The following is a 22,105-nucleotide window of genomic DNA, read 5'->3' on the forward strand; positions in this document are numbered from 1 at the left end:
ACACTGAATCCGAGCTGTGCAGTTATAACATCTGAACTGGCACCATAAGATCCTCGTGTTTTTGGAACAACCGGAGATAAATATAATTTACAGGCTTTTCCAGAGTTTGAGGTTCAAAGAGTGGCGAGGAAGGGTTAAAGTGAAGTCATACAGTACATTAAAAGTCTCAGTGTTAAAGAGCCACAGTGCTTATGTTCAGTAAGGAGCAGTGTTTCCCCTGCTATTCAATAGACAGGGTGGGAACCGGCAGTAGGAGCCCCACCCTGATGAATTCAATGTGAATCGGTTTTAGTGCAGAGTTTTACTATCACGCGGTCAAATGGATGTTTGTCTACTCGCAGAGAAACATTTCCAGGTTAAACACTGTTAGGTAAGCTGCCGTAACACAGCGGCGGAGCTCTGTGCTACAGTGTCCGTTTACATTGCCATCTCAGTAGAGGAAATCCTGCTTTTTTTCTCCCTGTTATTTTCAAATATTTGGTCCTGAATGTAGTTCAAGAAGGTGAAAGTGGAGTTCATGGTTTGGGTCTTAAAATCCTCTGAAGTCATGTTGAAAGGACAAAGATATTTACTTTGAATAGCAAGCGATATCTGAGGTGATTTTTCCATAATTAACCGCCATGTCTACACCTCCCCCTCACTAAAAATCAGTCATTTATGAATTATGTGTTACTACTGAATGCAAGACATATTCTTATAGTGTACAAATTATTTATTAATGCAATTTACATGATCTCAGTCTTACTGTTTACTCTTGTTTAGCTTGTCTCATTTGTTTTCTTTTTTAGTTTCTTTGGGTTTTTTTTATCACTGTTGTGTATGTGAATTTTTGCAATATCTCAAAGTATAAGGGCTACCCTATGTGCATGTGGCACTTTTACTGGGACTATGTTGTTTATTTATTGCATACTGCACTTTTTTATTCTTATCCTGCTGCTCAGACTCAATAATTGTCTTGTGGGGTCAGTAAAGTTTCATTAAAGATAATCTATCCACCTATCGGTCTATCTAGTCCAGGGATTTCACGGCTGTTTTTACTGTACCACTAGAATTCAAAATATCCACATTACAGCCCTATGTAACTCAAATCTTCTATGTCAGATAGTTGCTGTGGCTTGTGCTATGACATAGTTCTGATTGTAGTTATTATTATGTTTCAAAGATCACGGTTATCATCGAAACGCTTTGCCACCTCCAACTTAATTTGTGAAAGACAGCTGTGACATGTACATGTGTAATGCAGGCTGTAAGTGCACTGTGTCTCAGAGTTTAGGTCCATAATTTTGTCAAAGGGCCAAGAGAAGTTACAAACACCAAAATACCTCTTTTTAAACTTGCAGTCATGATATTGAGTGCACTCGTTAGCTTTTCTTGCAGAGATCTTCATATTAGCCTGTTTAGCATAAAAGCTAACCTGTTTAGCCTAGCACTACCTTTGGATAAACAGACTTCACCTTACACATCAAACTTTTAGCCTTTCAACAGGGCCAGGCTAGCTTTTTCCCCGTTTCCAGTGTTCATGCTAAGCTAAGTTAACCAGCGTAGCTTAGCATCTCCATATTATGTGGAGGAAAGCTTCTAAATGATTGTATTTTTACAGTATTTTAGTTAAACCGACTACTTTAATGTCAAACTCTACAGTAGCACTCACACACACTCTAAGGCTTTTAATTAATACAGCAAGTATAACACGTTGAGTCAGTTTTTGTCTCTTCTCACCTCTGCTCTCTGTCAAGGAAAGGAAAAAGAAATGAATGGAAGCCTCATGGGAGCCGGAGCTCAGTGGTAGCTGTGTGGCATTAAATTTTTACAGGCAGGAAGGGGAGATGTGGTTTATGGGCACCACAAATCTGGGCCTTTACACTCAATGAAAGCCCGCAGTAAATATCAGCTTTATTCCTCTTAAAAAGCCCCACAGACTGTAAATGTTTGATGGCTTTGAAGACCGAGGGGGAAAAGGAGTTGTGCGGAGATGAGTGAGAAAGAGGGAAAAAGAAGCATGTCGCTAAATATGATACTCTGAACTGCACAGCAAAGCCACACTTATTTACTTATGATTTACTGAACCTTTGACCTGCCTGTCTGACTGCATAGGATGTTTATCTAGCTAATTGGTGGCACATTAGATCATTCTAGCAAGCAAAAGTATATAGACTTCAATCTTTTTAACCCTCAAGGTCATATTTAAAATACAGTCACCTTAGAGAGCAGTGAATAAAATGAGATTATCAAACTTTAGACATCACTAGACTGGTTGATTGTGCGAAGGCCTCTCATGCTGTGTGGAGGGGGCAGGCGGGCTACATTCACCCTCCACCCTGAGCTGTGATTTGACCCAAAGCTGAATGTCACGCATCATAAACTCGACCTGGATGAGGAAGTAGGGGGGTCTCTATGAGAGGTTGTGTAATAACAAGGGTGCGTGTGTACTTAGAAACAGTGCGTTTTTCACTATTTAAAGTATTGCATATGCTACACTATTTGCAGAAATGCCTTAAGTAGTACACAAATATATTCCAGTATGCATTGGTATGTTTCTGTATATTAACCCTGAGACCTCTGCCATCCTGCAGTACTGCAGGGTAGCAGTTCAGCTCAGAGGTGTGTCGTTTTCTCTTTCTATAAACATCACCTCAGCTTTGTATCAGGTCAGCCAAGTTTCATAGCCAATCAGATTTCTTCTTTCAATGGTACTCTTCCATTATCCTTGGCTGTTTCCTGTATATAAACACTGTACACTGTGCTGTGACCGATTCTCAGTTAAAAAGGTATTGGTATTGTCCATGTACAGTTCTAACTAGTTCAGTTTGAAGGCAGGATGGATGCGTGCAAGCCTGCACACACAGTTTCACACGGAGCCAAACGTGCATGCCTGAATGCTGAGAAAAACATTTGCACATATGCAGAGGTACACAGAGACACACGCGCACATGGAGATGTACCATTGACTGCACAGACATGTAAACTTATAACTTATTTCCACATTAGCAGACATGCCGCGAGCTGCCCTTCCTACCGGAAAGGAAGGAAGCCTAAACGAGGGAAACACCTGACCGCATCCTGACTGACCGTTACACATGACCCTTTGACCTCACTATGCCGCTGACTGTCATGGCCAGTGGTACCTTTTGTTTCTTCTCACAGAGTGAACTCGTCTAGTCAGATGAAATATTCATCGAATTTCCAGCCTTGTTTCCAAAAAAGTTGCAAAGCTGTGAAAAGATTGATGAAAACCATTTTATACCTTTGTGCAGTACAAATACTTCTAAAGCTTTGAGTGTTGTATGCTAATTTTGATTTTGATGCCAGTAACATGTTTTTATAAAAAGTTGGAAAGAAGGCACACAGAGACTGGAAAAGTTGTGCAAAAAAACCACCTGGTGGAACACGTCTCAGGACTAATTAGGCTGATTAGTAACATGATTGGGCTTAAAACGAGCATTCCAGTGAGGCTGATAAATTATGGAGGAAAGATGAGGAGAGATTCACCGGTCTGTGAGAGACTGTGTGGATAAATAGTTGAACAGTTTCCAACATCAAACTGTGGTGCATTCAGTCATTAGAAAGATCCCACAGGTGGCGCTGTGAAGAACCAGCTTTGATGTTTTATGCGTCCAAGTTCATGTAAGATGAGGTGAATCATAGACACAGTTTCCTCTGAGCTGAATAGGAGAGGGGAGGCAGATAGTTTGGAGATGCATCTTGTGACGACTCTGTTAGCACTGATCGGGAGCAACATATGTTGCCATCCAGACGTGCTGTCACGGAAAGTCTGATGACAAAAGAGTGAGAGCAAACAACAATTTTCCTTTCATTCCCCAAACATTTACATAGTGCTGATAAGAAGAAGACTATCACCCCAATAGAGCTCTTTGCTCTCACACTGCTGGCTTCTTTATTCATGCTGCCATAGGCTTAGGTTGCTGTTTCATCCTGTTAAAAGGGAGTTTTTCCTTCCCACTGTCACCAAGTGCTAGATCAAAGAAGGCCACCTGATCGTTAGGCTTTATCTGTGTTATTGTAGGTCTTTACCTTACAGCTTCATGCACCTAGAGGTGACTGTTGTTGTGATTTGGCGTTATAAAAATAAAATTGAATTAAATTGAAGAGGTGACGGAGCACAGTCCAGATGTTTTTTCAAACGTGGAGCTTGTGTTTTTCAAGATCATCTCTTCCTACCTTTGTGTCATCTTCATACTATTTCAGTTAAATATAGGGAAGCAATTATGTCTTGACACAGTGTCTCAAAAATAGTGCCTTGGATTACTCTTGATTTGCCTTTTACTTCTTAGAAATACCCATCATAGGTATGTCTTTCTTGTTATTGCAGTTATTTTGGTGCCGTTTGGTAGATGTCCTTATATAAAGTACAACTGCACATTTATGGTACAGTTGGTAGAAACATGAAGACTAAACACAGGCAGTGCCAGGCCTCACATGCGTCTCTCTCTGTCACCTCATCTTTATGGTCTGCGATGAATCCAAGCAGGAAACCCAGCTTTGCTCTTCCTCTCCCTGTCTGTGTCTCTTTTTGTATTTGAGACGAGGCCAGCTAAAACACTCGGGTCTGGGCAGTGCAGTCAGCGAGTCTGTTCAGAATTAAATTTAATTTGATGACGAAATGGTAATGCAACCAACTCTGGTGAATTTAAATTACAACTCTCCGCTTTAATGAGTAGCTAAGTGGGTTTGGCTGTTAAACAGATAAACATCGGGTCATCTGTGAGTGCCTATGTGTACGTACTGCGAGTGGAAGCGCCGCTTGTAATGAATGATAGACGTATGGATGTAAGGAACCAAAATCAATTAGCATTACATAAGCGAAATATGTTTGTATATATGTCTGTGTGCGTCTCCCTCCAACTCCAGCTGACTAAACAAGGCTGCTGTCGGTGACTTGGTGAGGTGAGTGGCTGGGTGGTGGCTGTGACTGAGTGACAAATCCCCGACTGCCTTGTGACTCACTCTCAAACAGACAGACAAACAGACACACACACGCAAGAAAATCTATAAAATGGCAGTTTCTTGGATGGAGAGTTGATTTATTCTATTGTTTATTTTATTCTATGACACCTATTTATATTTGCCTGTAGGTGATAAATAACTATGTGTGCATGAGCTGACAGGTTAAGAGTCAGACTGGAAAAAGTCAACACTGCGTTTTGGATGAGAGGGTCAGTCGCATTTAGATTCAAACCTGTGAAAGTTTTTATTGTTTTATTATAATCACAATATTATTCTAGCCACAGACTGTATATAGAAGATGGCAACAATAACGTCATCTACTGATTTCTGATCTCCTGTTTTTTCTGTGGTAAAAAGAGATTTAAAAAAAAAAATTTAATACCAGACTGTAAATGCTTTTAGAGTTGCCTCAAGTGGCTATTAGAGGAACTACAAGTCTTTGCATTGCACCTTAGCTTTATTTCTCAGCCCTGGAGGTTGCTGCTTGATTGTAAGGCTGGTCCTCAGCAAAAGTCTAAACAGTTGGTTAACTGTTTTATAATTATGGATGTGCAGACCAACAACTAACTACAATTAAAATCAGTTTTGGGCTCAAAGAAGCTACTCTTGTGTGTGCGTGTGTGGTTGTAGAGTCATAATTGCCTCAAATAGAGCCTCATATAGAACCATCGAGAACATGGGACCAGTGCCACTGTGTAGCACTTTGCCTGTTTCACAGACAGGTTAGTTGTGAAAATGTAATCAAAGCCATGAAAGGACAGAGTAAATAAGCTAAAGGGAGACCTTGAAACCTAAGTGGAAAATCTGTGTCACCGTCTTGACTTCAGTGCGGTGACCGATGGCAGCAATGACCTCTTCTAGTTTGAAAACCAAACCTATACCTGAGACTGTCTGAGCCGTTGCTGTACGGCCGCAGAGGCGAACACAGATGATTAAGGACAAGCTGATGGGCGGAGAGTCCACAAACACACTTGTCACTATTTCACTGCGTTTGCATGTGCCAAATAATATGTAACTGCCAATGAATTCAATTAGGCACGCGCTCAAGTGCATTAGACAGCAGATGAATGTGAAGCACGTACAGCGCAGCGACCGCTGTAATGAGCACTTGTGCCGGCGCTCCAGTCTACGCCCTCACATGTTTCTCCACCCAGTGCATTACGCGAGGCGTGTTGTGTTATTCTTCTGCTCTCGGATTCAGTATGTAATGTGTCACTGGACTTCACTGGACATATTTACATCATTTACCCAAGGAAAAGGGCTTTCACTTTGTTTTATCATCATGGCGCTGTGACATACTTTCCACATGCTGAGGGTCACAAACGATGTGGAAAACGACGCCAGATGCTAATCATGATTCTAAGTGGAGCGGCCCCGTGTCTGGAGAGGATCGTGGTAATATGTGAACCCTGATGGTTTCTGTTCTTTGTCTTTCAGACTACAACAGCAGCGATCAGAAGACAGCATGCAGAAGACACGAGCTGTACGTCAGCTTCAGAGAGCTGGGCTGGCAGGTATTTTCTCCTTAAGCTTCACCTAAAAGTTTCCTAATACATCAGTCGTCTAGTCAGGACTACTTTTTAATTCTAATCAGTGTTCCTACTATGCATACTAGAGTATAGTATTATATATATTATATGATTGTTGGAATAATAGGGGATTTGTGTGTTTTTTAAACTCTTAGCAAAAGCAGTATGCCACCATCAGGTGTATTAAGTAGCCGTCTCTTGTCAGACTGGTTTCCTTCTACAAATTGTCATATCTTAATATTTAAAAAATGAGCATGAGTAGCTAAATTATGGAGTGGAGTCGCATGAACGCCCCAGAGTTTATGCACTGGTGGTGGTGGGGAGGTAAACCGTTAGCTGACGAGGGGAGGTGGGATGTGAGATACATGGCCTCGAAGTCAGACGTCACCCAGAGCAGGGATGTGAAAGGCACTTTAGATTGTGGGAAAGTATAACTATTTTTTCCACGAGATACTTTAACATAAGAAAAAAAGTGTAATTTCAACAGCACGTCTCAGTTTTTCTACACGATAAAGTAGTAAATGAAAGAAACCTGTCAGCATGACTCTGTAAAGTACACTGCTCAGTACACATTAGAAACAAGAGAGGATGCGACATAGAAAAGGTTAAATGGAGATCACAGTGTGTGTGTGCGTGTTTACTTAGATACAGAGGAAGAAATAAAAGAGAAGGGCAGAGGTACATACAACCAGCTGTTAACACAGCACTGACATCTAGAGGGAGACTGCCAGCAATCATTCACACACACACAGACAGAGGAAGGGAGCTGGAAATAATGAAAGGGATTGTCAGAAGAGTGAAAAGGTGAAGACAGACGGTTGATTGACACTGACAGGAAGATGAACTAGATCAAAACACAAATTAGAGTGGGGGGATAACCTGTCGACACCTCATCAGAGTCAAACAGTAAGACAGAAAGAGTGGAAGGAAGGAAGGAGGAGAGGGATTAGCTCTGAGTGATTTCACAGACAGCGCTGTGGATTTGTCCGCAGAGAGAACGTTAACTCTGAATTTACCAACAGCAGTCAGGTGGGTTACATGGAAAGTGAAGCTGTACTGAACCAATAATAACAAAACTGTTCATTTCTGTTCATCCCAAAACCAACTGATTTCACGTGTTTCTCTAAGGACTGGATTATTGCTCCTGACGGCTACGCAGCCAACTACTGTGATGGAGAATGCTCCTTCCCCCTTAATGCCCACATGAATGCCACCAACCACGCCATTGTGCAGACGCTGGTAAGACCATCCCACTACGGTTTACCACACTAAGTATGTGTGTATTCTTAACACATTGAAGAAGAAGTCATTTTAGGCCCGTCTCTTATGTCTGCCAGAACTTTGTGGTGGTGCTCATACAGTTTTTCCTGTGGATTTAGGATTGTTGTAGCAACACTGCAACGAGATATAATAGTGGTCTATTGTGTGTCTAAATGACCTTTAAAAATAAGCACAGGAGCATATGAGAGTGTTTCGACAGTGTATTTTTAATCTAGTCGCCGTGGCCTTCTTAGGGTTATAAATATCGGTGAATATAAAGCGTTACAGTTCTGTGAAGCTCAGTTAACTCCATTAAATTTACTTGTCATGGACGGTCGAAACATAAAAGAGACAAATGAGGTGCATCCACACATGGAGTAACTGCTCTTCTTCTAGTGGCCACTTGAAGCAGCCTTCAAATGGAATCAGTCCCCATAGACTTCCATGTTAAAATGTTTATGGTATTAAAAATATATATATTTATACAGTCTTATTCAAAAAAAGTTGGTCTCTGTGAAGAGTTTCCCTGTTCTAAACAACTGTACAGATGATAGCTTGTGTTTTCATAACTCCCAATTGGATGCAGGATTTAGGAGCGTGGCAGCATAGACGGTATAGCCAAGCAGCTTCTACTGATACTAATTGGAGTTACTGAATCTCTGGACCACTCTGACATGTTTGTTGGTGCTTGGGAGGATTTTTAATGTAGTCTGTGCGGGACAGACCATCCGATTAGTTTTTGCTCCTTGAGTACCATCCTAGCATTTTAGTAACTTAATTCACTTCAATTCAGTTTTATTTATATAGCAACAAATCGCAGCAACAGTCCCATCAAGACACTTTATAATAATACAGAGAAATCATTGCGCCTTGGCTTGACCCCTATGAGCCAGCACTTGGTGACAGTGGGAAGGAAAAACATCCTTTTTGATAAAAAAGAAACCAGCAGAACCAGGCTGGGGGTGATGGGACAAAACACACACTGTGGAAGAGATTGTCAATAATAGGTAAACAAAGATTAGCAGGTATGTGTACGTGTACAGTTTGTACCATTTATAACTGCTACTGTCTAATCAAGCTTGATAACGTCAGCCATATTTAGACGAGAGGGTGGAGTTCTATGTTATCAGCTAATGATAGCCAGCTTGGTTAGCAAGTTGCTATCTATCTATATCTATAAGCTGTACAGGTGCAGTGGACAGATAAAGAGACATATTTGTTATTGCTTAGTAATGAATGATTCAAATATTAGCTTTTCACTCACTAAGACTGAAGCACAACCTTATTGGAAGGGCTGTGAGTACGCTTCGAGCCAAGGTGTGGGCTAGCAGAAAGCTAGTGGCTATACCTCCATTTATTTGTGTCTACCTGTCACTTAAATCAACCTTTATATAATTTTAGTGACTGAATGATCTAAGAAGAGCATCCCTACACAGTCAATTTAATTTAGATGCTACTGAGAGAGTCCAAACCATTTTAATATCTGCTGTAAAGTTGGGCCACGTGGGGTTGGGGATTTTATAACCAGTCTCCAGTGGCCATTAAAGAAATGTCAAATAATCCGACATTTGGCATGATTAAAAAATATAATAAAATCAATTTTTAAATCTGTCCTTTGTGAGTTTATCATCCATTTCTAATTGCTACTTTTTCTGATAATAGAAAGAGGGTGTGGGGGATTTGTGACACATAAAGAGGCTGAAGGTCTTTCTCATTATTTCCAGGTGCACCTGATGAACCCCGAGAACGTACCCAAGCCGTGCTGCGCCCCCACCAAGCTGCACGCCATTTCAGTGCTCTATTTCGACGACAACTCCAACGTCATACTGAAGAAATACAAGAACATGGTGGTGCGGGCCTGCGGCTGCCACTGACAGACAGATGAAGACTGGTAGTGCTTCAGTCAAAGTTGGGTGTACGTTGACCTCAGGTAGACACCGGATTCCCGCCCAAATCTTCAACATGCCTGAAAGATCATTCCCATGTTCCATTTCCATAATTGTTAAGCCTGCTAACATATCAAGTAGCAAGTATTCCCCACCACATGTGGATCATCCATAGGCAACTTCACCTTGTTCCAGTCTTGAGCCACCAAGTTGTCTACCACCCTTCCTGTTAGCTGTGGACGGGGGTCTTCTCTTCATGGGTCTGCAACTGAATGAATGACTGTGTGTGTATGTGTGGGGGGAGGCATTTAAGCATTTAAGTTTGTATATTATGTGTTTACTGAAGTGTGTGTATGAATGCCTGAGAGGCTACTGCACCTTCTCCCTCCCTGAGAGGGTGAAACTGAACTGTCGTGGGACCAGTCAGAGTGCTGCTTTCTTTCCCGTCTTCTCTCCAACATAGAAAAAAAGAGCAAGGTGCATCAGTTCTCGCAGGAGGCTCAGATAATGAACAGCTTCCCTACAGCACATGACACTGCAGGGCTAACACCCCCGTCATATTTCCAAGTGGTGTGAATCAGCCCGACTTTCTTTTTTCTGTGCAAAATGTTGTTAACCAAAACCATCTAATACGAACTGAATGATACTTTGGAGTCAGCACACTCATATTTCCTTCCTCCCCTCTGCTGTTTTTTTTCTCGAGCCATATTTGCCTTCCCAAAAATATAATATGGACTTAACCAAAGTGACCGCAGGCTATTTTAGCAGTGGACCGCTCCAAATATCCCCCCCGACACCACCACCTCCTCTCCTCCATGTCAATATTTGCCAGGCTGGTTCAACATGATGCATGTTGTGGCTAAACTGATGTTTTTCTCCAAAGAACCGAAGAATACAGCCTTATCCCTCGGACATACCACAAATGGCCATTTCCATGTCGCTGCTCTCATAAAGTTAACAAACGCTTCCACTCCTGACAGCCCATCATGAAATAGTAGAGAAAAAAAACATCCCGCAGAACGGTTTGTGTCAGCGTTCTGAAATTAGCCGGTTGCTTTTTCAACCCCGAGGGTGAAACTGTGTTCGGATATGGACAGGTGACAAATTAATGGAAAAACCTGAATGCTCAAACCCTGCACAGTGGGGGTATCTCGTACTATTCTTTTAAAGCATTCATTGACGGGATCAGTTTGTTCTGTGTTAAATCTTGAAGCTAATGGCCGCTTCTAGGATAACAGCTTTGCCCCTTTCATAGAGCCTGTGGCCCTCAAGTCACCAGATCTCAACCCAGGTTGGTAGATTTTCGACCAATCAATCACCTCTTTAAGTTTTAGAGAGCTGAAGAATTAAAAATAAACGTGCATTCGAGCAGTTTTGCTGAAAAGCAGTGCCTGGTTTTTCCTTTAATTTGTCACCTGTCACGTGGCAACGTCTTCCCAACAGAGTATGTAACTGTGAGCTTTAAATGACATGAGTACTTTTAGAGCATATTTTAATGAAAAACTAATACCAGTAAGAATCAGAATACCTTCTGTGCCTAACCAATCATACATTACAAAATATACCTCTGGTAAGCTGCTGTTTACATTTGTGATCATGTTTAGTTTTTTTTTGTAAATACTTGTACATTCTCAGCTTATTTATTGCACCTTTTATTAAAAAAAAAAATATCACATACGTTATTAACAGATGCAAGAGCAAAATGAAAATGCAAAGTTATTTTTGAGAAAAATTTATTACGAAATCTCATGTTACATTTTGCCATTATTCACTCTTTTGTACAAAATCTGTGGGTTGTGCACAAACTATAACCCATGAAAAGGAAAAAAACAACAACAAAAAAACATGACTTTGTCACTGGAGTTGCTTAGACCATGTGCTATCCATAAAAACTTTTACTGAGAAAAAACTGCTGTGTCTCAGACTGTTTGAGTACCTGGGTTTAACAATAAATGGTGCCTTGCATTCACACAACACATGCTTTCCACGTAACCTGGGTCAAAGAGCATTTGCCTAACAGGTGGGTGCAGTTTACACGGCGGTTAATTGCAGAAAGGTGCACTGAAACACTGCAAATGCTTTTTCACTAAGGCTTCACCTTCGAATCCCCCCGAAAATTATTTGTGTTGAATTTTAATGCTGCCAGTTCCTGCCCACTTCAATGATTAACTGTAATCAGAACCTCATCGTCTATTTTACTCAGGCCGATGGCTCTGGTGTCCAAAGGTCTAAATCATCCCGATACAATGTTTTCAACTTAGGCTGTCGCTTCAGTAAGAATAGATGGAAATCACGGTGAGAACGTGGATACGATGGGAGTTGAGCTCACCCTGAGCAGCAGTTCGACCTTTCAGTGCAGACGATGAGCGACCCTTCTGTGTCCAAATCCTTCTAAGGAAGGATAAACCTGGCCTGAAGAATACAAACATTCACGTTTTTACATCGACACCTAATAATGTTAGGGGAGACTTCACGTCAACGATGGCTTGTCCAAACAGAAGCAGTAACACAAAAGATCAGTAACAGAGTGATGGGGCAGCATGGTCCAGGCCTAACACTCCCAATGCTAGAAGTAGAAAGGGATGGTCGATCACTGAGACTAAAACAATCAGTCAGGATCTGGTAATCTTGATTAACAGAAAAAAAAAAAGTTGTCAGATTCAGTAAAATCACAGACTTCTCCATCACCTCCCAGTCTGTGTGGTTTCTTCCCTGAGAGTTAAGTCAGACAGGCCATCACTGGCATGACTATGAAGCACCCTCAACTTAACACTCTGCTTCACATTGGAGAGTCACAAACTTTTACAGCCTCGTGAGTGACAGTAATAGAAAACTAATGGCTTATGATTTAAAAAAAAAAAAAATTTCATGTACACAAATTAGCATCGGGGAAAAAAGAAGTCAAATGGCAGAGACGTCAGAAACACTTCATTTAAAAAACAAACAGGTAGAAACTTTAGTGCCACTGTTTTAACATTTCTTGTATTCTTGTGAAAAGTTCTGGTTCTGAGCAGAGCTTGCAAAGTGGTCGTCGCACATATTACTTCATCTTCAGGCCCAACCAGTCGCCACGTGGTTTAAGGTTGAGCAAGAGCAATGAGAAGTACGATCACCTTCCAAACACTCTTACCGAATGATTCTGCACTTGAATACCAAAAAAAGATGAATGCGCCAGCCTGTCATTGGATGACTGACAGAGAGGGGGAAGAGTAGGGGTCTGGCTTTTGTAGGAGAGACGGTGGTGTCCTATTAGCCAGATATGCAGTGTGAGCGAGTAGAGTTGTGGAGAGAGAGAGAGAGCGCCGACTAGCCTGTATCTACAGCTCGTCTCGTGCCTGCTTCATCACAAAGTCGTGCAGGCTCTCCAAATCCCGCCCACCGTGATGCTCATCACCCTGCTCCCCTGCTCTGAAGATGATCAAGGTGGGGTAACCGCGCACCTGGATAACAGAAAAAAAAAGAAAAAAAGAATATCACCATACTGTCATCATTGGGTAACCATGGCTTCACTCCAAGCTGAAAACATGTGTGCACCAACCACCAGGACTGTTAAATCTGCTTTAGGGTTTTATTTCATAGTATCTAATTAAAATATGTAGCAGTTATAGAATTTTATGTCTTTGATATAATCCACCACTTTAGTTTATTGCATACACTGTAACACATTTAATCTTGCAGAAATATAAAGCTCACAGAAGGGTACGTGCGCCAGAAACAGTCTCCGAGTGCAAAGCATTCAGTGCCTGGACAGAATTTCACTTACAGAGTACTTGTTGCAGAGTGTGCGCTCAACAGTGCAGTCCACTTTAGCAATCTTGACATCAGTAAAACCAGGAAATTCCTTCTTGGAAAGATCTTCCCATGTTGGAGCGAGATTCTTACAGTGACCACACCTAGACAGCAGGATAACACAAGAGTGACATCACTCTCACTGACTGACAAATTGTGTTTCAAACACTGGCTGCCAACATTTTAAATCAGGAGTTTAATCACTTTAGTCACTAGAACAATAATTACTTCAGACATCTGCAGGTACTTAACGTATATTTGTTTAAAAATGATACACTCCGACTCATCTTACTCGTAGTAGTTTTAAACCCTCTCCTGCAGACAAAGGTTCAGCATTATTTAATACTTGAACTAATTTCTGAGGCGTCATGATTCATTTGGCATTAACAACACACAATAAAGGAAGATGTCAAACAATAATCTCACCATGGAGCGTAGAATTTGACGAAGGTGAATCCTTTGGCTACAGTCTCCTCAAAGTTGTCCTCATTCAGGACCAAAACACTGGACTACAGACAGAAAGAGGACAGGAATACAAGTTGGAATTATATGGATCCGTTTTTCTCCTCACCATGACGACATTATTGCATTATTGTATTTATTATTCTGTTACTGGAGTGAGAGCTTCTGAATTGTGTGCACAGGTTATGTTCCCCAGTAATGCCCACATCATCTCATTAATAAAAGATATGCAAAATCCTGGCATAATTTAGCTGCCAGTCTCTCACCTAACTGGAATCTGAATGGGTGCCATGCTCAAAGACCTACAGTGTAACTACTGCGTGTACATGTGTTGTGTTGAACAGTTTCACTGCAACAGGAAATAACAGCTGCTCATGTGCTGCAGATTCTCAGTGATGGCATCCAGAAGAAGTGCACTGTGTGTGTAATGTAAAAAATACACAATTCAAGCCCTTTAAGAATCACAATAACTTTACAGCTACAGTGCCAGGACCCCACTGAATGCATCAACGATCACTGCAATGTGCAGCTGCTGTGTATCTAAAGTCTCTGAGCACCAGTTCAACGGGGCACACAAATGTCCCCACTTAAAAATACAAAACAGGAAATAAAAAAGAGGAGACCAAAATATTATCCGAGTACAACACCTCTCTGTTGTGAACACCCACCTTTGCTTCCTCTTCAGCTGGCTCTTCAGCAGGGATCTCATTTGCCTTTGGTTCCTCCTTCTGCTCCTCCTGCTTTTCCTCCTCGGTGAGTGCAGCCTTCAGCTGGTTGTCCAAAAAGTCTTTGAAGGAGTCCAGGTCTCTCTTTCCTTTGTACTGTTCTGTCTATGACAAGAGGACAAGAAACAAGAGTTACTGTAACCAGTGTAACAATATTTTGAATATTTCTTGGATGTACGCATCAAATGTGTTATTTTTCTTCCTAGGACCTCTGAACCGAACGAGTTCCCCTCAACAGAACGCTGTTATTAAGAAAAGCAGGATGTTTTTTCAAGCCAGCTATCAAAGGCATATATAGTGTGTTTCTGAGACCATTTTGATGGACCGATTATACTCTGACTTAGAATTTTAATGCTACAGATGAAAAACATTAGCCATTTTCACTGTGATAACATTGGTGGGTTTTTACTTGCCTTCACATTTGTCTCTGTAACTATTTAAGCAGCTTAGTATGAATCATCATCATCACACTGAAATGATTTAGCACATGTATGTTTGCATGTACCACGTCTCCTAAACAAGTGGAATGAATGACACTAAAACAAATGCCTATGACACCGACTCCCAACATCTGTACAACTATTTTATACAAATTCCGCAATCATACATTTTTGTACATTTGACGGTTCAACTGAGCAGCGAACAGCGACCTTACAGCTGCATGGACTTTTTAAACTTCACTGTGCTCTTGAGTAGTCGCTGATTATTGATCAAGTTATTGAAATAAGTGTAGAACATAGCAGAGCAGACGACAACAACGTGGGGATAAAAGATGAAATGTGGGAACCATCATTTCATGACACACTTCATGAAGCCACTCTATGCTGTTGCATGCTGGGGCAGCAGGTTGAGGGCACCAACAATAAGACCAGTAACATTGTGGGGACGTAGCTGGAAGGTGATGTTGGAGAGCCGGATGTTGTCCAAGATAAGGACAATGCTGGACAAAACCTCCCACCCATTCCAAGACGTGCTGGCCAGTCACAGGAGCACATCCAGTGACAGGTTGAGATTACCCAAATGCACCACTGAACTACACTGGAAATCACTCCTGCCTGTGGATATCACCCTGTACAATCCCTCCATCTAATGCACAGTATATAAGAAGTAGGGGTGCAACGATATTCGTATCAATATTGAACCGTTCGATACAGTGCTTTCGGTTCGGTACCCATATGTATCGAACAATACAACATTTGTAATTTATTTTATCTACTTTCCTTCTGACGATGCTGTCTGTGTGGAGCGCTCAGTGAATCTGTGTTCGACTACTCCGCCTAGGCTGCACTGTCGAGCGCAGATCCACTGAGCGCTCCACACAGACAGCATCGTCAGAAGGAAGAGCGCAGGGCAAGCTAGCAAGACAGAAGTTAAGCTCTCCTTGCAACATGGACGTTCCCCACTCTCATTCAGATCTGGCCTTTGGAATTATTTTGGTTTTCATGTGACGTATGACCCTGAAGGTAAGCGAGTCATGGACTAAAGTAAAACAGTATGTTGGATGTGCCAGCAATGCTTAATTACATGGGTGGGAGCTAGTGTGTTAGCGCAGTTAGCTCGTTAACGTGTTGGCTGTCTAGCCCCATGCACGGGGCGAACGGCGGTAGCTCGTTAACGGAGATTTGCCGTGTTGTGGCGTTAAGGTCATTTTAACGAGGTTAACCTGAAAGCACTAGTGGGAACACAACGAATATGACTGCACATTTACACCGACATCATCCTAGTGCAAAGACAAAAACAACAAGCATGCTACAAACTTTATCAGTCATTTAGACAGCTGTTAGCACATGATTCTCCTTATGGGGACCTGATATGTTTAATATGCTGCTGAGAATATAGCCCAGAAGAAGCGGATAGTATAGCTTTTATTTTGGAAAGAGCCATTTCTCTGTAATAAACTCTTTTCCAAAGATGAGTGATTCCTCAATCAGATACAGGGCTTGCAATATCGCTAGCCCGACGTCCCGGGGCTAGCGATTTTTTCAGTCGGGCTACCAAAATCTATCTCTTCCCTGCCCGTCGGGCTATTGTAGGAAAAATATATGTCAATGCTTTTGCATTCTTTCGGAAATGTAGCTGGGTAATTATGTCATTGGCATCGGTGAGCCACTGTCAATATGTGACATATTGAAGTCGCGTTTGAATTTGCGATTGTTTTTTGCTTTCACTTTGCAATAGCGCGAACTGTGTATAGAGAGCGACAGCACTGATCTGTGAGTGATGATAATTTGTGCACCAATTCCTCTGACATCTTCTTATCAATCGTTAGCTTACTATGCAAACATGACAAGTGAAATCTCCCGCAGCAAGCTTAAACATGTGAGAGGTTGATCGCGCAGAGAATCGCTGAGCTTATGTGAGTGAGTGTGTAAAAGCATTTCAGTTCTGCTGAGCCAAATAAGACAGGTCAGGGTGAAGAAGTGACAGCCAAAGAAAAGCTTACCACAAAACGGAAAAGTTATGACAAATCAGACTATAAGGCAAAAAGAAAGTGCAGCTTTATGGTTTCATGGACAAAATAATTTCTGTGGCTGCAATATGACGAGCTAAATAACCAGGGCTGCACATAAGTGGTCCGCAGGTGCGCATTCGCTGTCAAAATAAAAAACACGCACAAGGGTTAGGGTTAAATTTAAAAACTGTACTTTTGAGTTAAAATATATATTTATAATTTTAATAAATGACAAATTAAAAAGGCATGAACATTTTATTTTGTATCGAAAAAATATCGAACCGTGACACCAAAGTATCGAACCGAACCGTGAATTTTGTGTATCGTTGCACCCCTAATAAGAAGGGCACCTCAATTTCAACTTCATCTATATTCAATGTTGTGCAATATACTGAGATATTTATATATTAGAGCTATTTTGTTATAAGATAAGATAAGATAACCTTTATTAGTCCCACACGTGGGAAATTTGTTTTGTCACAGCAGGAGTGGACAGTGCAAAAGTTATGAGGCAAAAATTAGAATACAATAAGAATAAATACAGTACACAACTGTACAGAATAGAATAAAATACTATATACAGTAGAATAAAATAAAATAAATATACAATAAGATAAAAATAGAATACAAATACAAATACTATATACAACTGAGTAAAAATACAACGATGACAGAAAGGATTATTGCACTTAGTATTATTGCATATATTTTGTATTACTGAATTTAGTCTAGTTAGTTACTGTTTTGGAGCAAGTGTGACTACATAATTTCATCTGGAATTAACAAAATATTCTGATGCCCATGAGGCATCCTGGTCAGATACAAACTACCTCAACTGGGTCCTTTCGATGAGGATTAGCAGCTCTGCTCTGAGCTTCAATGACTGAACTCCTCAGCCGGTCTCTAAGGCACCATCCATTTGAACCTTTTATATTTTGATTTTCCTGACAGTTACTGTTTATTGACCTAACACCTAAGCAATGTGTGTAAGCACATGCATACACACAGAGCTAGTCCCAAACCTTTTGCATACCTTTTCTCCATTGTAGAAGAAGAGCAGTGTGGGATATCCCCTCACACCATTCTCAGAACACACCTCGTAGTGCTGAGTACAGTCCACCTAGTTCACAAATACACAAACTTGTGTTATTAAACAGGAATGTCGCAACACTGCAAACACTGGCTCTGTGGTCTGTTTTTATAACACAGTATGCAAATAGTTAACTCCTTATATGATCAACATCTGTTCTGTCACACAGGCTCCTGACAGGAATCATTTAAGAGTAAATAATGTTTGCCCAAAGGGGACCTGGGACTAATTCAAGAAAGTAAACTTTCATTGTAGTGAGTGTCCATCTGTTCTGTTGTTTTAACATCTGAACCCACCTTTCCTATCTTCACATCGTCAGAGTGCTCAAAGGTGGTGGCCAGCTGTTCCCATGTTGGGGCCATGGCTTTGCAGTGACCACACCAAGGTGCAAAGAACTTGATAAAGTGGGCGCCTGAGGCAGGAAGAAAAGAAAGAAAGGTAGAACATGAAAAGCCTTGCAGCATTTGCACACCAGCTTTTAGGGAATTTATACATTTACACAAATCTACCAAAGCGAGGCTGAAGTTTATTGGTCCAGAAAATGAACATAAGAAAGCTGATTTCACTGCAAACTCAACACTGTAAAAGGATATACACCTCTTACAGCTCACATGAACCAATTAAGCAACGTTTATTGCAGCCCTGTTGCCAAGATGTGAAGGTGGGGACCTATAAACACCGTTTTAAAAATACCTATGTCATATCCTGCCGATTTTCATCTCCAAACAAGAAATCATTTATTTTTTTTCCTTCAAAACCAAAACATTCAACTTCAGTGGAGCTCAAGAGGCGTAATTTCAGCGAGACAATTATCGTGAGCGGCGTTAATTTTTGCAGTTGTTGCCTCAAAGTCCAGAAACGTGAGGCGACGGGAGACGAGGGTTTTTACAGTCGGCTGGCTTTGACTAACGCTCGGGTACTCGGGTGGTGAAATGTCAGTTATGTAAATCTAGTTAATGAGGTGTTTCCATTCTCCAATGTGAGATCCAGAAACTCGGTGTGGCTGAAAACTGAAAGCAGAATCAAAAATGACGGCAACACAGACACGGCTTATCTGTTACAGCAGGATGCAGCTGCGTAAATACGCAAAGTCGCTTGGCTAATTATGTTGCCTAACTGAAGCTCTACACAGCATCTCTTTTAATGCATCTTTACCTTTGGCTATGTGGGTCTTGAAATTGAGGGCGGTGAGCTCATACATTCCCTGTTTGGGCTCTGGGGCTTTAGGAGGCTCCAGTTCACTCTCTGGTTCCTGCAAAACATTCAGCAACAAAAAGCATGAGCATCAGTTTTGCACTGGTTTGAGGACGTGAGGTTATGACTGAATGAACACCAAACCACTAACCGAAGGCTCCTCTTGGAGCGTCTTCAGCATCCAGGTCTCCAGAGACTGCAGATCTCTGGGGCCCTGGTACTTCACTGCTTCCTGGTCGGGCCTAAACAACTTAAGCCTGCACATAAGACAATATATTCAACTCCATGAGACGTGGCATGGCAGATTTATAATTTAAAATCTACAGCTGGACGAGAGAGTTAAAGAAAATCTTAGCTATAACTTTACCCATAAATACAGGTATTCTGTAAATGATTATGGAGTAAACTGCTGCATTTGCAGTTACAGTGTGCATGGTGCAACATCCAAGTTTCAGCCATTAAGATAATGGCAGAATATTCCACCAAATGCATGTCAATGTGTCACTCCTCTGTCAATCAGTGATGAAAAAGACTTTTTACTTCCATGATCTAAGAGGAGTTTAAGCCTAAATGCTTCAGCTGCTGCGTTATGCTCTGTTGTGTTTCTGGAAAACTGACAAAAATGAAATACGGAGCAATCGGACATCAATAAGTGAAGCTGATGAGGCCAAGATATGAGACAGCAGCTTGTGTGAGTCTAGTACTTACGTAGGGTAGCCTCTAACGCCGTGGTCATTGGAGCAAAATTTGGTGTCCTGGACACAGTCTACTTTTACCACATACACCGGGGGGTCGTCCATGCTGTTGTATTTCTCTGCCAGCTCGTTCCACGTCGGCTGTAGCCTCTGGCAATGGCCGCACCTTGACATAAGAGAAGCAAACAGGGGGGATTTAATGCATTATGGGAAACCTGAGAGTTTATATTTTCATAACAGTGTATGTGAACACTGTATTCTGGATGCAGACACAGGCAAACTGCTTCAATATTTTCTGCTTCCTGTTATTTGATAATAAAACCAACATATAGACAAATTTCCATAACATATTAGCATAATCTTCACTTTTACATAACCTCTCTCCATTAAGCAAAAAGTTAAACGATCACGTGTAAAAAATAAAAAAAAAACTCACATAATCTCATAATCTCTGCCTTTAGCGTCAGTTCCCTGTTTACATTATGCAGTGCATGGTGACCAAATTAAACTGCATAACAATAATGGCATTATGAATTCTTGTCACCCGCAAAGGACCTCTAGGGGGACCGTGAACCTCAGTTTTGCAACAACTGTTATAACATCAGTCAATCAGTGCGTGCCACGTAAGCGCAGCCCTGTAACTAACTTTGAACGGAGGCTCAATAACTCCTGCTCTGTGAATAAAAGCTGTTTAACTGTCTGAGTATAGCCTTCAACTGCAAACCTTCACACTGAATATTGGCAGCTAGCGAAGTGTTAGCATAAACGACAGCGAGAACCGCATAAAAGAAGAAAATGCGTTTCATTTCGCTCAGCTGCACTTGGCTGTTTTGGCTTTGCTAGTTAGCAACTAAGCTAACATCACTCAATGAGCGAAAGGAATGAGCTAGTGCTAACTAGCCTGCGTGCTAACTAGCTTGCTTGCTAATTTGCCGGTTTGCTCCAATCCAGTATCAGAAACGCTTTTGTGTTTTCAGTATTAATTAGAATATTAAACACATAGACAATGTACTTTTGGGGAATTTGCTTAACTCCGTGTGTAAAAAAAGAAAAACTTAGCGAGCGTTTACTTACCATGGAGCGTAAAACATGACAAAGTGGGGTGCAGTGGGCACCGCCTCGTTGAACATATCCACCGTGTACGTGTGCTTGGCATGCTCATCTTCTTCTACTTCAAGTTCGCATAAAACACCAGCAAGCAGTAACGACAAGTGAATAAAATGCAACAAAACGGGTGTGCGGTGCAGAGATGAAGCCATGGTGAATCTCGGCAGCTGAACGGTGTCCCTGCTGGTGTGAAAGGACTGACTTTCTGCGAGCACGCCCCTCTGGCAGCCTCTGACTCAAAGAATGCCAGACCTGGATGGGATGCTCCAAGATGGAGCTTACCACAGCAGCATATGGGCATCTAATCACGGTGTTGTGTAGATCTGTGGCGGCCCGCAAGCGCTTTGCAACTCTATCAGATGTGACAGGTTCAAACAAGTGCCAATTTACAAAGAAGTGTGAAAGCCTGTGAGGTATTACTGACTCCAGGGGGGGGATATGTATATTATAATAAAAGGTGTGCAAATATAATAACAAGTATAATAATATATAACAATAAGTATAACAAAGAGTTCACTATTACCATAGAAATATATACTGAGCAGCGGTTCTCTGAGTAAAAATGCCTTGTTGATGTCAGAGATATCAGCCTTGAGCTGACAGGAAGGCAACAGTAACTCAAACAACTGCTCAACCAAAGAATGCAGAAGAGCATTTCAAAGGAATGACATGTTGAACCTTGAAGCAGATGAGCTACAGCAGCAGAAGACCACACTGGCTGTCACTCCTGTCCGCTAAGAACAGGAAACTGATTACAGTTCACACAGGCTCACCAAAGCTGGACAATAGAAGACTGGAAAATGCTGCCTGGTCTGATCACTCTCAATTTCTGCTGTAACATTTGGATGATAGGGTCAGAATTTGGTGTAAACAACATGGATCCTCTTACCTTGTAACAATGGTTGGGGGCTATTTTTGGTTTGGATCCATGGATCAAAGTATCTGAGGAAT

The 22,105-nt window shown here is 41.5% G+C and overlaps 2 protein-coding genes across 2 annotated transcripts in view; one reads left to right on the forward strand and one right to left on the reverse strand.

Moving 5' to 3' along the window:
- Positions 1 to 9,756, forward strand: part of bmp6 (bone morphogenetic protein 6) — a 45,496-nt gene extending 35,740 nt beyond the window's left edge. The window contains exons 5-7 of the mRNA XM_026179318.2: positions 6,403 to 6,479; positions 7,623 to 7,733; positions 9,479 to 9,756. Of these exons, the coding sequence (XP_026035103.1) occupies positions 6,403 to 6,479; positions 7,623 to 7,733; positions 9,479 to 9,628 (338 nt within the window). The 3' untranslated portion in view covers positions 9,629 to 9,756. The remainder of the gene's footprint in view (positions 1 to 6,402; positions 6,480 to 7,622; positions 7,734 to 9,478) is intronic.
- Positions 9,757 to 11,356: 1,600 nt separating this feature from the next.
- On the reverse strand, positions 11,357 to 21,407 carry txndc5 (thioredoxin domain containing 5). Its single transcript, XM_026179320.2, has 10 exons — positions 21,122 to 21,407; positions 20,061 to 20,213; positions 19,504 to 19,609; positions 19,314 to 19,410; positions 18,455 to 18,570; positions 18,102 to 18,188; positions 14,560 to 14,721; positions 13,856 to 13,938; positions 13,404 to 13,533; positions 11,357 to 13,080 (listed from the first exon to the last, which is right to left on the reverse strand). Exons 1-10 carry the CDS (start codon positions 21,304 to 21,306, stop codon positions 12,958 to 12,960), a joined length of 1,242 nt encoding a protein of 413 aa, XP_026035105.1. The 5' UTR covers positions 21,307 to 21,407; the 3' UTR covers positions 11,357 to 12,957.
- Positions 21,408 to 22,105: the final 698 nt, after the last annotated feature.

Source organism: Astatotilapia calliptera, chromosome 9 (assembly GCF_964374335.1).
Source record: "Astatotilapia calliptera chromosome 9, fAstCal68.1, whole genome shotgun sequence".
Lineage (NCBI taxonomy): Eukaryota > Metazoa > Chordata > Actinopteri > Cichliformes > Cichlidae > Astatotilapia > Astatotilapia calliptera.